The sequence below is a fragment of the Carcharodon carcharias genome, chromosome 18 (genome assembly GCF_017639515.1).
Source record: "Carcharodon carcharias isolate sCarCar2 chromosome 18, sCarCar2.pri, whole genome shotgun sequence".
NCBI classification, from domain to species: Eukaryota; Metazoa; Chordata; class Chondrichthyes; order Lamniformes; family Lamnidae; genus Carcharodon; species Carcharodon carcharias.
Window position 1 is genome coordinate 54054165 of NC_054484.1, and position 25744 is coordinate 54079908.

General features: G+C 40.7%; 1 protein-coding gene across 11 annotated transcripts in view; it reads left to right on the forward strand.

Moving 5' to 3' along the window:
* Nucleotides 1-25744, forward strand: part of tab3 (TGF-beta activated kinase 1 (MAP3K7) binding protein 3) — a 136475-nt gene that overhangs the window by 106990 nt on the left and 3741 nt on the right. For 4 of the 11 annotated variants that reach the window (XM_041211478.1, XM_041211480.1, XM_041211479.1 and 1 more), the window contains one exon: nt 6641-6736. The exons of 3 other annotated variants lie outside the window; for them this stretch is intronic. In XM_041211478.1, the coding sequence (XP_041067412.1) occupies nt 6641-6736 (96 nt within the window). Of the gene's footprint in view, nt 1-6640; nt 6737-11297; nt 11538-25744 lie in introns of those variants that run through there. 4 more of the 11 variants (XM_041211484.1, XM_041211486.1, XM_041211488.1 and 1 more) reach the window with 4 other exon arrangements.

Sequence of the window (25744 nt, forward strand, 5' to 3'; positions counted from 1 at the left end):
TGCACGATGTTCCCAGTAATCAATTTTCTAATGGACTGGCCTCAGATTCGTCAACAAGAGTATTAATGTATAAATAGCACTAAATCTAGCTTCAGGCTAGAAGCAGCATTGTGAAAGATTGGTCACTTGGTAGTGGACAGGTCATAATGAATCCTGGAAATTTTCATCCACTTTGCCACAGTTTCTTGTGCGTGGGATTTCTTCCTTTAATAAACCTATAGTGGGAGCTGGAGTTATGGAAGACTGGTTAAGATCTGAGGTTTTGGGATACTTGAATCCTAACATTGTATTCTGCCAGATGTGAGGAAGTTGTTAATATTAAAAATTCTAACATTACTTACTTTGTGTTGAATGTTAATGTAGTGATTTTTGGAATGGATGAAAGGGATTCCATGGCATGGAGTTCTTCTGGTGTCCTGGACAATCTTTACTCCTCGATCACTGCCCTCGATATCCAGTCAGCATTGGATTGAGTGTGGCGTCAAGAAGCCCTAGTAAAATTGAACTCCATGTGAATTGAGGGTGGAGGTGGGTGGGGCGCCCTCCACTGGTTGGAGTATAAGAAGGATGCTTGTGGTTGCTGGAGGTCAATCTCAGTCCCATGAAATTGCTGCAGGATTTCCTCAGGGTAATGTCCTAGGCCCAACCATCTTCAGCTGCTTCATCAGTGACCTTCCCTCATCATAAAGTCAGAAGTGGGAGATGTTTGTGGATGATTGCACGATGTTCAGCACCATTCACAGTTCCTCAGCTGCTGAAGAAATCCCTGTCCATATGTAGCAAGACATTCGGGATGGACTGAGAAGTGGCAAGTAACATTCACACCACACAAGTGCTATGCAATGACCATCTTGAGCAACAGAGAATCTCACCATCTCCCTTTGATATAAAATAGCATTTCCATCGCTGAATCCCACTATCAACATCCTGGGTGTTACCATTGAATGGAAACTGAACTGGACCAGCAGTGTACATACTGTGGTTACGAGAGCAGGTCAGAGGCTGGAAAATCAGTGCTGTACAATTTGCCTTCTGTCTCGTCAAAGTTTGAATACCTTCAACAAGACAGTCAGGAGTGTGATGGAATACTCTCCACTTAGCTCAATGAGAGTAGTTCTGACAACACTCAAGAAGCTTGACACCATCCAGGACTAAGCAGTCTGCTTGATCTCCACCCTAACAACCAATTTAACCATTCACTCCCTCCATCACTGATAAAGTGGCAGCAGTGTGTACCGTATACAGGATGGACTGGAGCAAATTCCTTTGAAATCCGTGATGTTTACCACCTTGAAGGACAAGGGCTTTGGCCTTAAACAGTCCCTCGTGATCAAGAATGATTTACTTCCACTCTGGTTCATTGTGTTCTGAGATGGCTGATAAGCCCAATGTGTGATCTGTAGACTTTGCCGCATCTGGAGCAGGTGGTGGTTGAAGGATTGGGTGGATGGGTTGTTTGGAGGTTTGTGTGCTCCCTCCGCCACCTCAATTTTACCCATGTATATTCCAGGACAAAACTCTGTTTGGTGCTTTCCTGGATGAGCTTTCTTCATTTTGGCTGGTCACAAGGCAGGGGCTCCCATGAATTGGCCGAGATGTTTGACCACTTCAGGGATGCTTTGAGGATGCAAGTCTGGTGTCAGCATTCGAATGAATGATATTTCTCACCCAGTGGAGCTGCTTCAGAGTGATTAACGCCTTGATGGGCATCTTGGCTTGGGAGAGGACGCTGCTGTTGGACTGCTTTTCTTGCCACTGAATTTGAAAAGGCACCACTGGTGTTACTTGTCCATTGTTTTGTGGTGCCTGCTGTAGGTTGCGCAAGTCTCCAAAACATATAGCAGTGTGAGGATCGCTGCTACCTGATAAATCATAACCTTGGTCTTGGGTTTGAGATCCTGGTCCTCGAATACCCTTTTCCTCAGTTGACCAAAGGCTAAGTTAGCACTCTGGAGGCAATGAAGAGTTTTGTTGTTTGTCTTTCTTCGTCGAGCCTCCTTCACCAAGTCTCCTGGATTATGTCATTGTTTGGGTCAAACGTCTAAGTGATGTCTGTATCATTTGATCCATGCAGCATCCATGCTGGGCAAATTATCAACTTGTTTGATTGATGAGGAGCATTACCTTGCATGAAGACATTGCAAAGCCCAAAAGTACAGGAGGAAGGAGATCAATGTCTTGGCCCTAAAGCAGCCCAACCAAAGAGAGGAATTCCAAAAGCGCCTCATGACTAATCTAGAAAATCTTCACACGTCCAACTCAATTCCAGAACAGTGGGATCAAATAAAGTCAGCTTGCTAGACTCCTGTGTCCAGGTCATTGGGTTTGCGCATTGTCAGTGCCAGGACTGGTTTGATGAACGTTATGCTGAAATATGTGATCTCCGAGAACAAAAATGAGCAGCCTTCATTGCCTGTCAGAACAATCCAAGATCGCAAGTCAAGAAGGCAGCATTCCAATAGCTCAAAGGCAAATCCAGAAGATGAAGAACATGTTGTGGAAGGAGCCTAAGAGGTCAAACAATATGCTGACCATGAGTATTGCTGAAAAATTGACCTTTTTTGAAGCTTTTTGTCTTGCACATAGGACGATTTGCCAGAAAATGTCAATGTTCGGGGAAACAACAAATTTATACTGTATGAGAAGATCAACTGATTGGTTGGCAAGTGGACTCTGGTGGAGACGTTGTTATGGAGAATGTGCCTGTTGATGGTGACTGACAGTTAAATTTCAAACAATGTTTGGCAGTTAAACCAGGAGCTTGACTCTGGTCAAGACAATGCCCTGGGGAATGAACTAGCAAATGGCACTTTCTTGCAAATTGTCCTAATGAGTGCAAGATGGAAAAGTTAGACAAAAAAATCTTTTTTTCAGCAATGTTCAAGTTCTGTGGTACCAAATGACTATTTAATATGCTGGCCATCATGGAATGAAAGCATTTTGAAAACACCAGGGCCAACTATAGAATAAGGTCAAATGGACAAAATCCCCTTTGCTCACAACATGGTGTTTCTCTTCTCAAGATGACAATTCCATCTGTCAATGCCAGAAATAGCAGTTTCAGCAACTCTTCAATCTTGAACCCACATTGGTAGCTGATGCTCTCCAAGTTAACCTCCACCCTGTGGTAGAATCCATGGGACAGCCAGCATGGATGGGAGAGCTGCAACAAGCAATCAGTTGAATGAAAAACAATGACCTTCATCAACCTGTCCAAAGTATTTAACTCTGTAATTGTGAGGCTCTGTGGATTGTGCTCCAAAGATTTGGATGTCCAAAAAACTTCTTCACAATCCTGCAGTTGCTTCATGATGATACAACTGCAGCTGTCTTGAGTGGGAGATCTCAAACAGTTCCCTTCAAAATCTGGCCATGTGTCAAGCAAAGCTGTGTGATAGCCCCAATACTATTTACAACCTACCTGACAGGAACTATTCACCTCATCAAAAATCTTCTCTCTGGTGTCAGTATTAATTACCATCTACATGGAAAACTCTTTAACCTCACTTGCCTCCATAGTAAAATTAAACTGACCATCATAACCATACATGATCTACAGTTTGTAGATGACTGCAGTATTGTTGCCCACTCTGCACCAGACTTACAAACCACTCTCGATCTCTTCAATTCTGCATACAAGAAACTCGGCCTGTTTTTGAATGGTGCCAAAAGAAAACTCTTATCAACACATAGCTAGTCAGTGAAATTTTCTACTTCCCACACATGTTGAAGGAGAGACTCTGGAATATGTTGAGCACTTCACACACCTTGGCAGCTACCTTTCTCAAAAGGCCACCATTGATGAAGAGATCCAACACTGGATCAGCTGCACCAGCTTATCCTCTACAAACTATGGCAGAGAGTGGTTGACAGCAACGATCTCCCCGTTAGCAAAAGTCCTATTGTAGAGAGCATGTATTGTCATCAACACATTCTTGTACTGCAGTGAGACCTGGATTATGCATCAGCAACACATAAGAGCACTATAGAAATTCTATCAACAATACTTTGGTCGCATCCTCCGGATTCAATGAGAAGACAGTTCAACAAATGCTAGTGTCGGTCTTGAAGCCAGCCCTATAAGCTTTCAGGCAAAACTCCTGCAAAATCAACTTCAGTGGATCAGACACTGCTCGGATGGTTGGACAGCATCTTCTCCGCCAGGTCCTGTTAATCAACTTTCATACAGCCAACGTCCTGGGGAGGACAAAGAAAACACTGCAAAGACACTCTGACGCTCTCCTTGAAGCATGGTAGCATTGAGATTAATGACTGTGAAGAGCTTGCTACTAATCTTTCAAAATGGCAGTAACTTGTCCATTAAGCTGCATCATGCTTTGAGTCGCAATGTCTTAATAATGAGGCAGAGAAGAAAAGGAAGTAAATCCTGCACTCAGATCCCACAACTGCATGTGACTTCCTGCCCCATGTGCCCAAAGATATGTGGGCCGAGTATTGGCCTGTTCAGTCACGTGAGGATCCAGAACAGAAACTCAGGACCCTGAGTAGATGTCATTCTTGAATTCAGGGGCAGCTGATGACAATGACTGTGATGGAGGCAGATGCAGAAGCCACAAACAGCAAATGTAGAAATTATCTGTTAATCTGTTCTTCTGGTGTGAGTAAAGGAGGAATGTTGGCCAGGAGAGTCCTCCTGTTACAGGATATTTTGTAGTCATTGTGGCAGGCAGAAGGAACCTCAGTTTCTCTGCCAAAAGATACCACATCTAATGCCTCAGTAACGCATAGAGTTCTAGCCTAGATTAAGTGCTGAAGTCCTGGAGTGTTTTGTAAGGGAGCAGCAGGGAAATTGCAGAATACAAATATTTTGAAAGTTGTGAAAGAAATTTGTTTTAATTTGGTGTAAATGTTTAGTATTTCATGTGATACTATGTTTTATTTATTATTGAACTTGTAATTTGATTCAGACTGAGTGGAACAACCAATAACTGGAACGAGTAGGAAAAATATTGACCATAATTAGTGACATATTAACACAGTCTTATGTAGGTTACAGTTTGTGAGGAAGAAACCGAGCCTTGTTTTGTACAAAGTACTGTTTGCTTGCAACAAAACCTTTAATCAGTTGCTGTGGAGGGTTTGATTGTGAGCCAGCATTTGCTAAAAGAAAGTTTTCATTTAGCTTTGCCATTAGAATGTTTGCATCCTACAATTTTAAAAGTCGCCCTTTTATAGTAGATTTAAAAGTTTTTATCTCCTTTATTTGTAGTTTTAGCATAGTAGAAAGTGGTTCTAAAATTATATGGCTTTCTCATTGTTTTAGTTGGGTACATTGGTGTTTTAGTACTTTCTGCCATGGAGTGGTAGAGCTAGGTTTTATCCCTGTAAAACTGCTTTACCCACAAATTGAAATCATGACTTTATTTCAATCCTTAAGTACTAAAAACAGATGAAGTATTTTGCTGAAATGATGGAGAATATAGAGATATCCTAGTCACTCCTTAGTTGAACAAACTATTGAGGCACAGGAGGCGATATAGACATAGGCTCAAATATGGCAAGTGCAATCCTTATTCAGCAGGTGGTGTGGCATAAATAGAGAAGCAGAGTGAAAAAATAAGGCTTGGAAGGGAATTTAAATGTAAAATCTCATTGTATTGTGTTGCTAAGATTTTTAAGTCAAATGGGGGGGGGGGGATAAAATGAAAATTTGCACTGTTCCGATTTAATTCTTGATCACACACACATTTGAAATCTTAAAGTCAGATTTCAAAACTGTATTGATTTGGGATAAATTATCTGCATCAATTATTTGTTAGTGTATTTGACTTAGTGGTGGAATAATGCCAACCTATTCCAGTTGTTATAGTTCAATTCTATAAAGTGTTGCAGGTTGAGAATTGAGCATTAGTCTCAAAATAACAGACAAATTTTAAAGCTGAGCAGCATCTTCGATTAAGCTCAAGCCTTCAAAAGATTTGTGGCCTCCACGTTGTAGGTTAAATTGTACAAAATTGAAATGTTTCATGACCCCGCCTTTAAGCTGTCCTGAAAGGTTTATTTTTGTTTAGTAACATTATCTTTACAGTTGTAGTTTATTTCTTTTAAAAGTATGCATCTTAGTAACTTGACATTGACATTCAAACACCTGTGTAGCCTGAAGTTTCAACACTTTACGAATATAGCCAGTGGGAATAAAAAGGGGTGGAATCTTGCTTGGTGCAATAAAATTGTCTTCACAATGTAATAGTACAACAGCCATCCATTAATTGCAACTTATTTCAATACCTATTCGTCCTGTTAAGATCCATTATTCTTTGGGTGGGAGCAATGTTCTTGAGCCAAACCTAAGACCAACCGGGGGGCATACTTCACAGCAAAACTGAAGAAATTGTAAATTATTTTCTTGCCTTAGTGCTATCCCACCAATGATGTCTGTGCAGGATTGTCTGTGCATGAATCTTTGGGTTTCATGAAGGTGTCAGCTGCTCTTTTTTTTCAATTTCTTTTATTCAATAGTTTACTCTAGTGGTGTGAATTAGCTAGATAAATGCTTAAGAAATGTGCTTTATGTATTGTATCTAGTTGTGGCGTCTTACATGTGTGTTGGGGTTGTGTTTTAGGTTTTTAGAGGTTTGCCCCTTTATCCCTCTCAATCTTCATGACTTGTCTTGTACAGACCCTTCAGGTACTCTAGAGAGAAAAGCAAGGAAAATTAGTGTGACTTCAAAGTTAAAGAAGGACTCCTCTGATTTCCAGGCTGCTCCAGCTGAGGGTGGGTACTTCCGTGAATGTCACCTGACTACCAGATTGGAGTAGATATTCAGTTCATAAGGAAAAGGATCAGTCCAAAATGGTTCTTTAAAAAAAAAACTTCTTAAATTTCTTGATTTTTTTATCTTTCCAGACTTTGAACATTCTATTAGCAGCTTTGCTTAATGTTGTTGTCTAATTTTTTAGACTATCATTTGCTTTTAATATTTTATATTTTAAGATGCTTTGGCCTATTGGCCCCTGAAGAAACCAGTTTTGTTGACTATATTTGGAGTAGTAGTTCTAATGTTTCATGTGGAATGTTTTGTCTGCTGATTGTATAGTAAACATAGTAATATGATTTAATTTGAATTCCTGTTTACGCAGTTTTTAATAACAATGCATTCCTTTATCAACTCTTCTTCAAAGGGAGCTACACAATTGAGGATCTAATGGGATTTTCATACTGCACTGTTCATAAGATTTCATAGCATCACAGACCCTGGATAGTAATGACTTTGGACAGAGCTTTTCCTTTTGATCTCTTCTTTCTTACCTGCAGCATTGAGGCTGAATATTTCCAGGTCCACTGGCGGTCCATATGAAGCTGATACCTAACTGTTTCAATTCACTTTCCTAATTGTCCAGGAAATGTCAAAACAAAAGTTCTCTTTAACAGATTATTAATATTACCAATGTCAAATGTATTGCAAATATAGTTGGGATTTGTTGGCATTTGTTTATACTGGGAGCAAGAGCCAAACAATCAAAATTAACCATTTTTTTCTAAGCCATATGGTGAGATTGATGAGAGATTTCGGAAAAAAGGTGGGATCCACAGTCTACTGACTAACAAATATTTTTGAACTATAAAATTTGAATTATTCAATAACTTGAATTTAGCAATGGGGGTAAAATAGAATGTAGTGCTTTATTAATAATAATGTAGCCAGGTAATTTGAATTAAGCAAAGTTAAATTGAGTAGACTTTTGAAATAGATGAGTCACTGCTGCTGAATATCTCAGTGCTTTTGGATAACAGTTGAAGATTTTAAAATGCAGGAAGATGGTAGTCAAGAATGCCTGAATTTGCATCCTGATCTTAGCCAAAGTCAATATATCCCTACTTTCCTGCCCACAAATATTTACATCATTAATAGTATAACAGACAGTAAACAAATAAAAAGGATAAGTGCTGCAAATACTCAGGTCAGGCAGCATCTGTGGAGAGAAACAGAATTAACATTAACTATTTCTCTTTACAGTTGCTACCTGACCTGCTGAGTATTTGCTGCATTTTTTGTTTTTATTTCAAGATTTCCAGCATCTACAGAATTTTGCTTGTGATGCTAAACAGCGTTTCTTTCTCCCAACTAGGTTATGTGTTTTTACATGCTGGCACATTATAGGAGAACATTTGTTTTGTACAGTGCACTAATATGAATCTCAGACCCTATCCATATTTTCGAATTATGCTTTTGAGTAAAATAGCCTGCCAGTCAGAATCCACCACCATTAGGCCATAAGTCAAGTAGTGACTTTGTGACCTTTGGTCATGATGCTTTAACCTCCTTGACCTCCAGAGTTTTCAATGTAGTCAGCAGTGCCATCCTGCTCCACTACTACCCCATCTGGACCCATTTCAATGGGACAGCCTTGCATGGTGACAATCAGTGCATTTTCAGCAAAGCTGCTCCTGCCCTGCATTATCATCTATGTAGTTCCCCAAGTATCTATTCTTGCGCCCTTCCTTGTGCAGATGTTATTCCTCAATTCATCTGCAACCAAATGGTAAACTTTATTATGCTGACACAGCCTATCTCCATCACTTTTCCTTCTTCCTTAAAACCATGCTTGCTTCCTTGCAGACAGACTGTGATTGAGTCAAGTATTCCTCCAGTTGAATGTCAGTAAGAACAAAACCATTGTTTTTGGCATCCACTCTGCACTTTGGTCACCAATTCACCTTTGGTTGAATGTTCAGGCCTGTGTTACCTGTTTGGCCAAGAGTTGAGCTTCAAAGGGCTTTTTAATTCTATCTCTAAGGCTGCTTACTTTCACCGTTACAACATTTCCAGCTTCAAACTTACCTTGCTGCCAAACCTTTCTGTATTTTTGTCAGTTCAATGCCCTACATGTTGGTTCTTCTGATCTTCACTTTCCATGAACTCCAAATCATCCAGAGCTCTGCCACAGACACCCTAATCCATACTAAATTCAATTTTCACATTATCCCAGCCCTTGCTGATCAACATTAATTCCCTGTTCCCAACAAATCAAATTTAAATGTTTCATCCTCATTACATCAGCATCCACATTATGTAACTTCTTCCAGCTTTAAGTCTCATCCCTTCCTTCTTGTCTTTTGCACCCCCTTTCCTTCCACATCAGTGTTAATATCAGCTTGAGCAGTAGTGGGACCATTGCCTTTGAAACCTCACTGCAGGACTTGAGAACTTAATCTGGCTTGACTTCATTGCAGCACTGAGGCAGTTCTGCACTGTTGATGCTGTCATTCACATGAGTTATTAAACTGAAACCCTGCATACCTAATCAAATGGAAATTAAGAATCTCCTGGTGCTATTCAAAGAAGCACAGTGCAGTGTCCAAATTAATTTGTCGTTTATTTCTTTGCTGTTTTGGGATCTTGCTGTGCACAATTTGCCCATCTTGTTTGTCTGTACAACAATGATTATATTTCAAAAGTAATTGGCTGAGTACTTTGGGACATCTTGTGGATGTGAAAGATAAGCGCACGTTTTTTTTCTTTTGTGGTAGCAATGTCTTCAGTCATCTTTGCTCTATTATTCAGGATGCCCTTCCTAAACCTGTGCACCTCTCCTTCCCTGAAGGCTTCTTAAAAGGCTTCTCAAAACCAATCATTTTAACCACCTAATGGAAAGAGGGCTATAATCGCAAGCTATTGGAAACCAAAACTGACTCAACATTGACTCTACTTGCATTGTGAAGTGGGCTAATTAAAGGTGCTGAATAATTGCAAGTTGCAATTATCTAGATTGGCTAGGACCTAAGCGGGTGACACTTCTGACTTAGTAGACATATTAAGCATATTAATCAATACTGAGATGTGCATAGCAGATTTATAAGTCATCTTCCTGTTAAAAAACAATGACTAGGTTCACGATGCATGCCATCATTAATATGCAAATTGGCCAACATGTTCAGAGGAAAAGATGCACCATGAGTTGTGACTCTCCAGCACGATTGTCGATTTATGCCATTCCGACTTTTGCCTCGTACAAACAGCATGTTAACTTTAGCCTCCCCATTAATTTTTAAGCACTTATTGAATTTGCACATTAATTGCCCATCAAACTCACTACAGTAAATTGAAGCTTATAATTAACAGTCTAAGTTCCCTTTTAAGTATGTAATTATGCTAATCGATCTCTGCCAGTTCCCAGAAAGGGAACAATTTAAACTGTTGAGTCTCATACCTGTACGTGGAAATTTTATTTTTTCTTACAATTTTCTCTTTTATCTCTTTTTTTTCTTTCTGTCAAGCTAATTACTCTTCCCCTCTCCTCATTTCTCTTTCTGTACCTGATTTTGATTCTATTCTGTCCTCCCCCTCTATGGTTCTTCTGTTCTGTTTCTTTTCCCATCCTTGAATTTCTTTGGTTTGGTCGTCTTGGTCCCAGATGTCTAATTGCCCTCACTGCGCCATTATCAGCTCACACTTCTAGCAAGTTATCGTGCAAATTATCCTACTGAAAGGTGCAGGAAAAAGTCTTAACTCAAGGTGCATGTTGCAAGATGTCTGTTGTTTTTCAAAATGTAAATTACAGCATGATTTGTTTGAATTCTCTAAAATAGAGATTCTACCTAATCATAGACCATTTAACAATCTATTCTCTGTTATGGCTGTAGTTAGTGGTAGAGTCATGTATTTCATTTGAGAGCATAAGATTGGCTAAAATTGTTTACCCTGATTAGCAGTTTAGCCATAAATAAGTGCATGCTTAACATTTACTTGGAAGAAAAGTAAATATAATCCAGCTTTTTTGTTAAGAATAGACTGGATCAAAGTTGCCATGGAACGTCTTGTGTGGAACGCTTCTTTGGAACCTAGGCAATTGTTCAAATTTAGGTGACTACAAATACAGTAGGTCCCCATTCTAAATTGCCCTGTTTTAGGTTTAAATTACCCTGTTTTACATCCTCAAAGCCTTCTTGAAAAAATGCAACATCCCCACCGATCTGTGGGAATCTCTTGCTCGAGACTGCCCAAACTAGAGAAGCATCCGTGAAGGTGCTAACCATTTCAAGTGTCTTCAGCAGACCCAGATAGGTAGACCAAACACAAACAGTGGAAGGAGCATACCAAAGCCTGAGCATCTCACCCACCCACCTCATCAAGTGCTACCTGCCCCACCTATGGCAGTGTGCGCGGATCCAGCATTGGGCTTTTTAGTCACCTCAGGACCCACAACCCTGGAGTGAAAGAAAGTCATCCTCAATCCCAAGGGACTGCCTAAGAAGAAGTCCAGTTTTAAATTCCCTGTTCTAGGCCAATCCACTTTAACGCACAAATATAATAGTAAGCACACTTTTTGCATAGGGTTTTCCATTTTTCTAGCGTAGCTTTGTGCCGGGCCGACGTAGTGTTGTGTGACCCTGATCAGCGCCATTTTGGACTCTCTCTCCTGCTCACTGACCCTCCTTACCACTCGCCGCTTCTCTGCCTGATCCTCTCATTTGCAGCTCTTCTCATTCCCTCGCTCACAAAGAGGATTCTGAAGAGGGAAGCGGGAAACAGTGAACAGGAGGGTTGGCAAGCGGGATGAGCGACGAGAGGGAGGTAAGAAGCAAGAGTTGGCATATATTATATTTTTAAATTTTATTTTAAAAGCTATTTAGCTTACGAATATAAGAATTTAGGAACGTGCGATATTTCACTTTGCAGGATATAATGTTCTAATTTTTTTCCTGACAAGAAAGGTTCATAGAACCTTACTCCAGCTTTTATGTTGGTTGTAATGGAAACATCTGATTCACTTAACATTGTTTCATTTATAGTTGCACTTTTCAGGAAAGCAACTATAACATTTGAGTGAGAAATTACTCAATGGTTTTGTACTCTTGTCAGGAAATCAAGAAAAGTCGGTTTAGATTAAGTTTATGCAACAAGTATTTCAACCCCTTCTCTTGCCAACTGACTGAAGAGCTCAGCACTGAGTTTTAATTTTAATTTTTAAAATTTACCTTTTACGTTGAAGGTGAAATTGTTTTTCTAGATTAAATCCAGCACGGCACAGCTAAATATACTGCTTTCTCTTCTTTCCTGCAACCGTGTGTATATTTCTCTTTAACTTTCTACACCAGTCTTTACTTAAATTTTAGCACTTTGTGCTGTGGAACTGTAGCCACTAGAGACAGGATTAAGATTGCCAGACTTGTATCATGTCTACGACATTCCTATGTTGTAGCCTAGCAAACAAAGGAATTTCATGCTGTGTTTGCAGTCAAACCCAGGTTCATATACTGCCAACCGTTGAACCATTTATTCTCCTTGACATCTTTCAATAACATTTTGCCTATTTTATTAACTGTTGTAGTCATGATATGCATCATGTATTTGTATTCAGATTCTAGCTCTGTAACTAGAAAAAGTTGTGTAGTAACACCAATGTATGATTAATGTAACACTTGATTTCTTAAGTAGTACTGACTTAAGATTTTTTTGCACATTCAATTTATGTGGGCCAGTAGCAATGATTGCCTTGGATTAGGTAGCAGTAAGCGCTCATTGAGTATTTCCATCATGAAGGAAAATTGCATTGATGATGGCTGGAAAAAAAAATTAGTGCCCATTTTTTACAAGCAGTTAGTCTAAAATCTGTAGTAGGAAAATTTTAGTACCTTTAAGAATAAAATTGCCATGATCTAGATAAAAGGAAAGTAGTTAGAAGTAGCCAGCATGGTTTTCAAAAGGAATAAATGTCCTTGATAAATTTCGTAATTCTTTTAAGGCAGTAGATAGGGGAAAGTAAGTGGATGTAGTGTGCATGAACTTCAGGAAAACCTTTGACAAAGTAAGACATGCGATTGCTAGGAAAGATTAAGGGACATGGAATTGGGGAAAGAATGCATACTGGATTTAAAAATTGATTAGAATGGAATTAAGGTAATTTTTTCTTTAGAACAATTGGGATTGGATATTATGCAGGTTCAGTTCTGGGGCCACTTCTGTGCACTGTTTGAAAACCTAGAGAAATTTGTCACTGATACCAAAATGAGAATTATATTCATTATTTAGGAGATCAAAGGAAGTTGAGAATGGATATTGAAATTGAGGAATAAAATAAAGTGACTAGATGGAATTCAGTGTCAGTAATGGGAAGTGATGCATTTTTGTGAAGAAAATATAATATTCTGAATGTAAATAGGAAGAGCAAAAGGCATTTTGGGTGTAGGCATACACAATGAACACAAGTCAAATTGATGCTGTGTAAAAGAAAAAAAGTAAAAGAATTTTAGCTTTTAGCATGAGAGAGAATGTAAAAGCCATAAGACCTCAGAGCATTGTGCAATATTGAGCTGTATGCTATAGGAAGAATATTAAGGATTTAGAGAGCACAGTGCAGATTAACTGTGTTCCTGCTGTTGTAAGAAATATAAATTTGAGTAAAAGCTTGGAAAAAAAGGTTCAGGGTGGTGCCAGAGTACTGGAGAATTGCCAACATTATGGCCTTGTTCAAAAAAGGGTGTAAGTGGTGGGAAAACTTCTAGAAACAATAATTTGGGATAGAATTAATAGTCACATGGACATATGGGGGTTCATTAAGGGAAGCCAGCATAGATTTCTTAAGGGAAAATTGTGCTTAACTAAGTTGCTGGAGTTTTTGAAGGGGTAACAGAGAGGGTTGATGAGGGCAATGCTGTTGATGTGGTGTACATGGACTTCCAAAAGGCATTTGATACAGTGTTGCACAACAGACTGGTGAGAAAAGTTATAGTTCATAGAATAAAAGGGACATTAGCAACATCAATACAAAATTGGCTGAGTTTCAGAAAACAGAGAGAAGTGGTTAATGAATGTTTCTCGGGCTGTAGGTGGGTTTGTAGTGGAGTTCCCTATGGGTTGGTATTCGGACCCTTGCTTTTCCTGATATATATTAATGATTTAGACCTTGGTGTATAGAGTGCAGTTTCAAAATTTGTGGATGATACGAAACTTGGAAGCATTGTAAACTGTGAGGAAGGTAGAGAAGAACTTCAAAAGGACATAGACAAGTTGGTGGTATGGGTGGATAGGTGACAGATGAAATTCAATGTGGAGAAACTTTTTAGTAAGAAGAACAGGGAGAGATGGTGTAACATAAAGAGTACTAGTCCACAGTGGGTGCAGGAGCAATGGGACCTGGGTGTATATGTGCATAAGTCATTAAAGGTGGCAGCACAGTTTGAGCGCAGTTAATAAAAACATACAGTATCCTAGACTTTATTATGGGGGCATAGCGTAGAAGAGCAAAGAGGTCATGTTGAACTCTGGACACTGCATTTTAGGAAAGATGTAAAGGCATTGGAGACAGTGCAGAAGAGGTTTACAAAAGTGGTTCCAGGGATGAGAAGCTTCAGTTATGAAGATAGATTGGAGGAGTTGGGACTGTTTTCCTTGGAAAAGAGAAGGCTGAGAGGAGATATGATAGAAATATTCAAAATCATGAGGGCCCTGGACAGAGTAGAGAGGGAAACTGTTCCCACTCATGAATGGATTGAGAACAAGAAGGTACAGATTTTAAGTAATTGGCAAAATAAGCAAAAGTGATATGAGAAAAGAAACTTTTTCACACAGTGAGTGGTTAGGTCTGCAATGCGCTGCCTGAATGTGTAGTGGAGGCAAATTCAATTGAGGCATTCAAGGGAATTAGATGATTATTTGCAAAGAAACAATGTGCATGGTTATGGGGAGAAGGCAAGAGAATGGAATTTAGTGAAATGTTCATTTGGAGAGCCAGTGCAGACATGATGGGCTGAATGGCCTCCTGCATTGTAACAATTCTGTGATTCTGTGAAAGTGGATTTTTGTTTTGTTTAAACAGTGCAGAGTTTGGAATGATAATGATTTAAAGTGCTTAAATTATGAAATGATGGGACAGGGTGGCTAGAAATAGTATATGTGCACATCTGTAGATAAAAGCAGACTGCTTTTAATAATTGAGTGGTCACGATACAAAACGCCTTGGGTATAAGATTAAATGAAAGGGATGTAGAGCATCACAAGAAAAAACAGAGTTCATTTCTGGGTTTGTGGTTGAGATAGAAGCCATGTTGACCTTCAGGATAAGATTGAAGGAAAAGAGATGAAGGAAAATGAGAACAGGGTGGGTGGACATGATTGAAATGATTTGCTTATTTTGAGTGTAAATACCAACATGGATTAGACCATAAGACATAGGAGCTGTGGTAGGCCATTTGGCCCATTGAGTCTGCTCTGCTATTCAGTGAGATCATTGCTGACCTGATAACCCTCAATTTCACTTTCCTGCCTTTTCCCCATAACCCTTGATTCCCTTACTGAGTAAAAATCTGTCAATCTCAGCCTTGAATATACTTAACCCAGCCTCTACAACCCTCTGCGGTAAAGAATTCCACAGATTCATTACCCTCTGAGAGAAGAAACTCTTCCTCATCTCTGTTTTAAATGGGCACCCCCTTACTCTAAGATTATGCCCTCTGGTCCTAGACTCTCCCACAAGGAGAAACAACCTCTCAGCATCTATCCTGTCAAGCCCCCTAAGAATTTTATATGTTTCAATTATGTCGCCTCTCATTCTTCTAAACTCCAATGAATACAAGCTCACCCTAATCAACCTGTCATCCTAAGAAAATCTCTCTGTATCAGGGATCAACCTATTGAACTTTCTCTGGACGCCAATGCCAGTATATCTTTCCTTAGATAAGGGGACCAAAATTGTTCACAGTATTCTAGATGTGGTCTAACTAGTGCCTTGTATAGATTTAGCAAGTCTTCCCTATTTTTATACTACATTCCCTTTGAAATGAAGGCCAACATTCCATTCGCCTTCCCTATTACCTGTTGAACTTGTATGTTAGCTTTTTGGTATTCATGCACAAGGACTCCCAGATCCCTCGGTGCTCCAGCTTTCTGCAGTCTTTCTTCATTTAAATAATATTCAGCTCCTCTGTTCTTCCTGCCAAAGTGCATAACCTCACTTTTTCCCACATTATATTCCATCTGTCAAGTTTTTGCCCACTCACTTAACCTGTCTATATCCCTCTGTAGACTCCTGTGTCACCCTTACCACTTGCCTTCCCGCTTATTTTTGTGTCATTCGCAAACTTGGTGATAGTACATTCACTTCCCTCATCTGAGTCAATATATATTGTAAATAATTGTGGCCACAGCACTGATCCCTGTGGCACTCCACTAGTTACAGGTTGCCATCCCGAAAATGCCTCCCTTACCCCCCACTCTCTTGTTTTCTATTAGTTAGCCAATCCTCTATCCATGCTAATATACTAATGCTTATTAAGTAGCCTTATGTGTGGTACCTTATCGAACGCCTTTTGGAAATCCAAATATATTACATCTACTGGTTCCCCTTTATCTACCCTGCTTGTTACCTCCTCAAAGAACACTAATAATTTTGTTGGTCATTATTTCTCCTTCATGAATCCATGCTGACTCTGCTTGATTATATTATGTATTTCTAAATGCACTGCTATTACATCCTTTATAATAGACTCCAACATTTTCCCAATGACAGATGTTAAGCTAACTGGCCTGTAGTTACCTATTTTTTTTGTCTGCCTCTCTTTTTGAATAAAGGTGCTACGTTGGCCATTCTCCAATCCTCTGGGACTTTTCCAGAACTTAAGGATTCTTGGAAGATTACTACCAGTGCATCCACTTTCTCTGTAGCTACTTCTGTTAATATCCTAGGATGCAACCCATCAGGTCCAGTGGACTTATCAGCCTTTAGCCCCATTAGTTTCCTTAGTACTTTTCCTCTAGTGATAGTTGTTGTATTTAATTCCTCCCCACACATTTGTCCCTTGATTGTTTAGTATTTTTGGAATGCTATTAGTATCTTCTACTGTGAAGACTGAAGCAGTGTATATATTCAACTCCTCTGCCATTTCCTGGTTCCTCATTATTATTTCCCTAGCCTCATTCTCTAAGGGGCCTATGTTCACTTTGGCCTCTCTCTTCCTCTTTATATGTTTAAAGAAGCTCTTACTGTCCATTTTTATATTACAGGCTAGTTTACCCTCAAAGTTTATTTTCTCCCTCTTTATTATTTTTTTGGTCATCTTTTGTTGGTTTTTAAAACTTTCCCAATCCTCTGGCTTACCACTAATCTTTGCCACGTTGTATGTTTTCCCTTTCAATTTGATACTGTCTTTAACTTCCTTGGTTAACCATGAGCGGTTTATCCCTTTCCTTGAATTCTTCTTCCTCACTGTGATATATCTTTGCTGAGAGTCATGAACTATTTTCTTAAACATCTGCCATTGTTCATCAACTGTATTTTCTGTTAATCTGCTTTCCCAGTCCACTCCAGCCAACTCTGCCCTCATTCCTTTGTAATTACCCTTAGTGAAGTTTAGCACAGTTGTTTCCAACCCAAGTTTCTCACTCTCAAACTGAATGCTACATTCTATCATACGATGGTCACTGTTTCCTAGGGGATCCTTTACTCTGAGATCATTTATTAAACCTACCTCATTACACATTACCAGATTCAAAATAGCCTGATCCTTGGTTGGATTCACAATACATTGTTCGAAGAAACTATCCCAAATACACTCTATGAATTATTCCTCGTGTCTAGTTCTGCCAATTTGATTTTCCCAATCTACATGAAGATTAAAGTCACCCATGATTAATGTACTGCCTTTTTTACATTCCCTCATTATCTCCTGAATTATTCTCTGTCCTACAGCATTGCTACTGTCAGGGGGCTTATAGACTACTCCCACTGGTGTCTTCTTCCCTTTGTTATTTCTTATCTCCACCCATATGGATTCTACATCTTCCGATCCAAGATCCTTTCTTGTTATCACACTTATTTTATATTGTACTAACAAAGCTACCCCACCACCCTTTCCTTCCTGCCTGTCCTTTCGAAAAGTCACATACCCCTGAATATTTAGTTTCCAGCTTTGACTTCCTTATAACCATGTCTTCGTAATGGCTTTAAGATCATACCTTATAACCTCTATTTGTGCCGCTAATTCATTTATTTTGTTCTGAATGCTACATACATTTAAGTAAAGGACCATTAATTTTGCTTCCTTTTTCCCCCTTTAACCCTATTCGCTGCTTTTTAAAAAAATGTTTGTACACTCTGTCTCTTCCTCTCACTCTGGATATCATTATCTAGATAGCTGCCCTGCAAAATGCTGCCATATCTTTTTGCTTTGTGAGCCTACGTTTCCCCTTTCCAGAACCCCCCCTCCCCCGGCCCCATCTATTTAGTTTAAAGCCCTCTCTATACCCCTAGTTACACAGTTTGCAAAGACACTGGTCCCAGCACAGTACAAGTGAAGCCAGTCCCACTAGAACAGCTCCCTTCTGCCCTAATACTGGTGCCAGTTCCCCATGAACTGAAACGCATTACTCCCACACCAATCTCTGAGCCACGTATTTAAACTCCTTGACTTTATTTATGCTATGCCAGTTTGCCCGTGGCTCAGGTAGTAAGCCTAACTGTTCAAATTCTTTCAGCAGAACCTCCTTTCTAATCCTATCAATGTTGTTGGTACCAACATGGACGATGACAACTGCACCCCTCCCCTCCCACTCCCAAGTTCCTTTCCAGCCCTGAGGAGATTCCTTAATCCTGGCACCATGAACGCAACACAGCCTTCGGGACTCACACTCGCAGTTGCAGAGAGCAGTATCTATCCCCATAATTATACTGTCCCCTACCACTACTACACTCCCATTTCCTCCCCCAACTTGGAATGGTTCCCTGTACCACGGTGCTGTGATCAGTTGGCTCATCCTCCCTGCAGTCCCCACTCTCATCCACACAGCTTGCAAGAACCTTGTTGGACAGTTGCAGGGGCTGAGGCTCCATGAACACTACCCACTGGGTCCCTACACCTGCTTCACCTGCAGTCACACATCTGATCACAGACCAAATTTGAATTACCTAATCTGAGAAGTGTGACCGCCTCCTCGAACAAAGTGTCCAGGTAACTATCCCTCTCCCTGATATGGTGCAATGTCTGCAGCTCAGACTCCAACTCCTTAACTCAGATCCGAAGTTCCTTGAACTGCAACACTTGGTACAGATGTGTTCGCTCTGGACCCCCTTAGCATCCAGCAGCACCCACATGCAGCAGCAGCAACACATCACCCGTCCTGCCATCGGTATCATATTTTATTCCAATTTATTAATTAATTACTCTAGTATCCCCACTCGTTACACTTCATTATAATTTTATTTATACACACCAGTATCAATCTTATCCTTAACAAGCTATCTTTAAGAAAAAGAGAAAAAAAAGACTAGAGATCTAAACACAAACTGAAGACCTTACTTTTACTTTAAAAACTAGAAATACTTACCAGTCCTATTCACCAATCTGCTGCTGTCCACGCTGTTTTCCCTCTTGCGCTCTTTAATGGTCTCACACTCTTCTCTCACTGTTAAAGGCCTCACTCCCCTTTCATTCTCTCACTGTAAATGACCACGCAGTTTGTCTCACTCTCTTGCTGTAAACTTTGGCCATATGACCTGTTTGCATTTTGTAGCTTCTCTGTATTTCTAAAAAGAGCAGTATAGAAATGAATTTAAGGGAATACTGCTGGAGATAATTATGTGGGTGAGGCTAGTTTGTGGTGAGTGATGAGGGCCAGTTGGGAACAATGGTAATTATCTGCTCATCTTCCTCCTGTTTTGGAGAGTTGGTGAATGACTTGCTATCAGACCGCTAATGCTGCTTGAGCCATCCACAGGGTGGCATGTGACATCTCATCCTTCAGCTTTTAATATCTTTGTGGTACAAAGGCGAGGTTGAGAATTCAGCAGAAAATGGATTTAGTTCCCCACTTTATTTGTACAGTGCACAGGCCCTCCGATATAGTGTGTTGTCACTTGCCTTTGTTAACCTCCCAGTAAACAATGTCCTCTTCACAATGTTATACTGACTTCAATGAATGCATCTTAGATGATTGCATACTTGTTACTTTTGTGATGTGGATGACTGCCAAATCCATATTATTTCCCATCTGCAGTTGTCCTCAAAATATGGTAGTATTTTCTCCTTGAACTGCTGCATTCCTTGTGCTGATGGTATTGGTGAGTTACGGGATTTTGACCCAGCAGTGAAGGAGTATTTGAACATGTCCAACTTTTGTGGCATTTTTGTTCCCATGGTCTTGTTGCTTTTCTTCTTAGTGGTAGATGTCATTAAGCTAGAAGTTGCTCTTGAAACAGCCTTGGAGTATTGCTGCAGTGCATTCTGCAGATGATGAAAAATGCAGCCACAGTGGCTGTAGTGGTCCGAGTGGATTTTGAGTTTGGTTGAAAATTCACCAACCCAGTGGACTAATTTACCCTAGATGTTGTTGAATTGCTATTGTTAGAGCTGCAACTGTCCAGGCAAATTAGCATTGCATCGCACTTCTGACTTCAACCTTGCAGAAGGGAGAGAGGTTTAGAGCTGTGAGTGATGTGGCATTCATCGCAGAATACCAAGTCGCTTCCCTGCTCTTGTAGCCGCAATATTGATATCGCAGAAAAGTTAAACTTCTGGCCGTTATTGACCCTCCTCTTCCCCAGGATGTTGATGGCTGGGTTGCCCAATAATTGTTGTATTTAAAGGCAGAAGGAGCCCATTGTGGGGGAGGCCTTTTCTTAGTGGTGGTCATTGCCAACACTTGGGTGTCATGAATATTAAACTTCACTTGTTAGTCAAACCGGGATGTTGTCCAGGCCGACTGATATATGCTTCATTGTCAGTTGTCCTGAAAGGTAAACCCAGAGGAATTGTCATACTGTCTCATTTCACTCCATGACAGAGTGATAACTTGAGGCTGTGATGATTGCTCCAGTTACCAAAACCAGGTTCCTTTATGTTGGATGTCTTGGTGCCAGCACGGGTGTATGGTATTTGCCGCCCTAGGCAGACCTTCAGCCTGCTGCCATACTTCCTGGCCTGCCCTCACTCTGGTCTCAGCCTCCTACTATTCTGCAGCACCATACTCCCTCAGTGCTGCTTACTAGATTCCCACACCAGTTGCAAGACCTCAACACCCACATCCTTGTGAGATCAACTGAGAGTTCCTTAGTAACCTCTGGGGGCCAGTGCCAAAATTGGGAGAGCTGTCTCAAGACTAGTCAAGCAACAGCCTGACATTGTCATTCTCACGGAATCATGTTTTACAGATAATGTCCCAGACACCACCGTCAGCATCCCTGGGTATGTCCTGTCCTACTGGCAGCAAAAAACCAGTAGAGGTGGCAGCACAGCGGTATACAGTCAGGAGGGAGTTGCCGTGGGAGTCCTCAACATCGACTCCAAACCCCATGCAGTCTCATGGCATCAGGTCAAACATGGGCAAGGAAACCTCCTGCTGATTACCACTTACCGCCTTCCCTCAGCTGATGAATCAGTGCTCCTCCATGTTGAACATCACTTGGAGGAAACACTACGGGTGGCAAGGACGCAGAATGTACTCTGGGTGGGGAACTTCAGTGTCCATCACCGAGAGTGGCTCGATAGCACCACTACTGACCGGGCTGGCTGAGTCTAAAGGACATAACTGCTAGACAGGGTCTGTGGCAGGTGGGGAGGGAACCAACAAGAGGGAAAAATGTACTTGACCTCATCCTCACCAACTTCCCTGCTGCAGATGCATCTGTCCATGACAGTATCGGTTGGAGCAACCACCGAACAGTCATTGTGGAGACGAAGTCCCACCTTCACGTTGAAGATACCTTCCATCGTGTTGTGTGGTACTACCACCGTGCTAAATGGGATGGATTTCGAACAGATCTAGCAACTCAAGACTGCGCATCCATGAAGCGCTGTGGGCCATCAGCAGCAGCAGAATTGTACTTGAACACAATCTGTAACCTCATGACCCGGCATATCCCCCACTCTACCATTACCATCAAGCTAGGGGATCAACCCTGGTTCAATGAAGAGTGCAGGAGGGCATACCAGGAGCAGCAACAGGCATACCTAAAAATGAGGTGTCAACCTGGTGAAACTATAAAACAGGACTACTTGCGTGCCAAACAGCATAAGCAACGAGTAATAGACAGAGCTAAGCGATCCCACAACCAATGGATCTGATCTAAGCTCTGTAGTCTTGCCACATCCAGTCGTGAATGGTGATGGACAATTAAACAACTCAGTGGAAGAGGAGGCTCCACAAATATCCCCATCCTCAATGATGGGAGAGCCCAGCACATCAGTGCAAAAGATAAGGCTGAAGCATTCGCAACAATCTTCAGCCAGAAATGCCGAGTGTATGATCTATCTCGGCCTCCTCCAGATGTCCCCAGCATCACAGATGCCAGTCTTCAGCCAATTCGATTCACCCCATGTGATATCGAGAAACGGCCGAAGGCACTGAACTGCAAAGGTTATGGGCCCTGACAATATTCCGGCAAAAAGACTGAAGACTTGTGCTTCAGAACTTGCCATGCCCCTAGCAAAGCTGTTCCAGTACAGCTACAACACTGGCATCTACCTGGCTATGTGGAAAATTGCCCAGATATGTCCTGTACACAACAAGCAGGACAAATCCAACCCGGCCAATTACTGCCCCATCAGTCTACTCTCTATCATCAGTAAAGTAATGGAAGGGGTCATCAACAGTGCTATCAAGTGGCTCTTGCTTAACAATAACCTGCTCACTGATGCCCAGTTTGGGTTCAGCCAGGGCCACTCAGCTCCTGACCTCATTACAGTTTTGGTTCAAACATGGACAAAAAAGCTGAACTCCCAAGGTGCGGTAAAAGTGACTGCCCTTGACATCAAGGCAGCATTTGACTGAGTGTGGCATCAAGGAGCCCTTGTAAAACTAGAGTCAATGGGAATCAAGAGAAAAAGTCTCCGCTGGTTGGAATCATATCTTGCACAAAGGAAGCTAGTTGTGGTTGTTGGAGGTCACTCATCTCAGTTCCAGGAGATCACTGCAGGAGTTCCTCAGTATATTGTCCTCGGCCCAACCATCTTCAGCTGCTTCATCAATGACCTTCCTTCCATCATTAGGTCAGAAGTGGGGATTTTCGCTGTTGATTGCACAATGTTCAGCACCATTCGTGACTCCTCAGATACTGAAGCAGTCCACGTCCAAATGCAGCAAGACCTGGACAATAACCAGGCTGGGTTGACAAGTGGCAAGTAACATTCGTGCCACACAAGTGTCAGACAATGACCATCTCCAGCAAGAGAGAATCCAACCATCGCCCCTTGATGTTCAATTGCATTACCATCACTGAATCCCCCACTATCAACATCCTGGGGGTTACCATGACCAGAAACTGAACTGGACTAGCCATATAAATACTATGGCTACAAGAGCAGGTCAGAGGCTAGGAATCGTGTAGCGAGTAACTCACCTCCTGACTCCCCAAAGCCTCCACCATCAACAAGGCACAAATCAGGAATGTGATGGAATACTACCCACTTGCCTGGATGAATGCAGCTCCTACAACACTGACAAAGCTGGACACCATCCAGGATAAAGCTGTTTGCTTGATTGGTACCACATCCACAAACATTCACTCCCTTCACCACTGACGCACGGTAGCAGCAGTGTGTACCATCTACAAGAAGCACTGCAGGAGTTCACCAAGGCTCCTTCAACAGCACCTTCCAAACCACGACCACTACCACCTAGAAGGACAAGAGCAGCAGATATATGGGAACACCACCACGTGGAAGTTCCCCTCCATGTCACTCACCATCCTGACTTGGAAATATATCGCCGTTTCTTCACTGTCGCTGGGTCAAAATCATGGAACTCCCTAACAGTACTGTGGGTGTACCTACATCACATGGACTGCAGCAGTTCAAGAAGGCAGCTCACCACTGCCTTCTTGAGGGCAACTAGGGATAGGCAATAAATGCTGGTCCAGCCAGCGAAGCCCACATCCCCTGAATGAATTAGGAAGAGCTTTCTGGTTGAAAATGCTGGGTTTTTTTTTTAATTAACTGGCATCACCCATTCCCTACCCGTGCTAAATAGATGAACTTAAGCAATAAAAAAAACTTTTAAGTCAACCTCTTTGTATTCATGTTACACAATGACTTAAGTACTAGAAATTTGGACTTTGGGCGAGACACTGATGTACTAAGTAATGGTAAAATTTACAATCTTTGATTCATGCGGGACATTCAAATATACAATTGACAAACACCTTTCATATCACTGAGCAGGTTGAATTAGAGTTGCTGTCATGAGAAAATGCCTGGCCGTTTTAAACCAGTGTTTGGAGACAACTCTAATTGCTGCAACGACGATTTCTCGTGCATCATCATCTTTTCCTATACAACGCAAATGAAATTGTGTTGCTAAACGCATCAATCCCCTAAGGTATCCCAATCATTGCTGTTAAACATGCAAATGGCTATTACATCTGTAATATTCAAAAATACCCCAACACGTTCACTTGTGATTTTTCTTTTCTGCAGTCTCACCATATAGAACGTTATCTAGTCGTATACTGCCATTTCAAAATATTTGCAACCCTAAAATTCAATTTCTTTGGCTGTGATGAATTCCGAATTGTGTTGCGAATATATTGATTTTGTGGTTTCAAATACAAACAGTTCTGTTTCCCTTACTCCTAGTGAAGAATCCTGCATGTTTCTCCATTTCATATTTATATCTTAATCTCACTAATAGGGCATTGTGCCAGGATTCCCAAACCTCTGATGATATGAAACAAGAGATCCACGTGCAAAACAGTAATGATTCTGGTACAAGTAATAAGTTTTTTTAAAAACCCTGAAATATTTGTAAATTCAAAAGTACTTCTGCCTAACTAGATTGTTAGTGTCGAAATTGTGATGACAAAGAAAGAATATCCATGAAGAAAAATGTTGCACTGCATCATTGTCCAGCAAATGAATACTAACTGGCAACGATGTGCACCACAAATTTTAATATAGTGGTTAAGCTAGATTATGGCACAGAGGGTTTATTGCCACTTAATAGTTGATCTCAAAATGTTGTACCAGACTTGTCCATCAGCGCTGCACGAAGGCAGGAACCACTTGAAATTGAAAAGCTATCTTTGTTGCAATTTTTAAAATATTGTCATTCAGTTGCTAGACTGATTTCTTGTCAAAAACTTAATTTAAAATATTTGCATTTAATTTCTGTATGTGTTACTAAATGCAGCAGCATTTGCCCCTATTATGCTAATTTGTCTTATACTACATTTTTTTGGAACAGGAAAAACAAAGCACTCGATTGAGTTTAACAACAGAGACACTTAAAAAGCCAATTCAGTATAGTTTACATTTTCATTTAGAAGAATATTGTATGCAAACTACATTACATTAACTGCTTTACAATAGCGCATTGACTGTAACTAAAAGATGTCACAAGTTGCACCTAATTAATCAATGTGAAGTAGTGGTGCAGAGAAGAAAAACTAGTTTTTGACCCACTATAATCACTATTTTGCTCCCTTATTTCTTTAATGCAATGGCCTACTCACCTAGTTCATATCCATAAGTACTTTGTACTTGAGGTGCCCAAGGGAAGTGCAGAGCAGAGGTCAAGCTCTGTTCCCCTATCTGTGTCCATTGTATAAATACATGGGAATTATTGTGTTTAATAACATCATAATTGCCAGTTGTTTAAATTCAGCCTCTTGTACAGTACTTGCTAGTAATAGTTTACATTGCAACTTTATTGTATGCTTACAACTCCACTCTCCTGGCTGTACAATGATGTTTGGCATTCAAAATGTCCTCATTTTCTTCTGTCCTCTACATTTAAATTTTTTTAAAAATGAATGCACTTGTCATGCTCAGTGCCATTTCTTTGTTCATGGAATG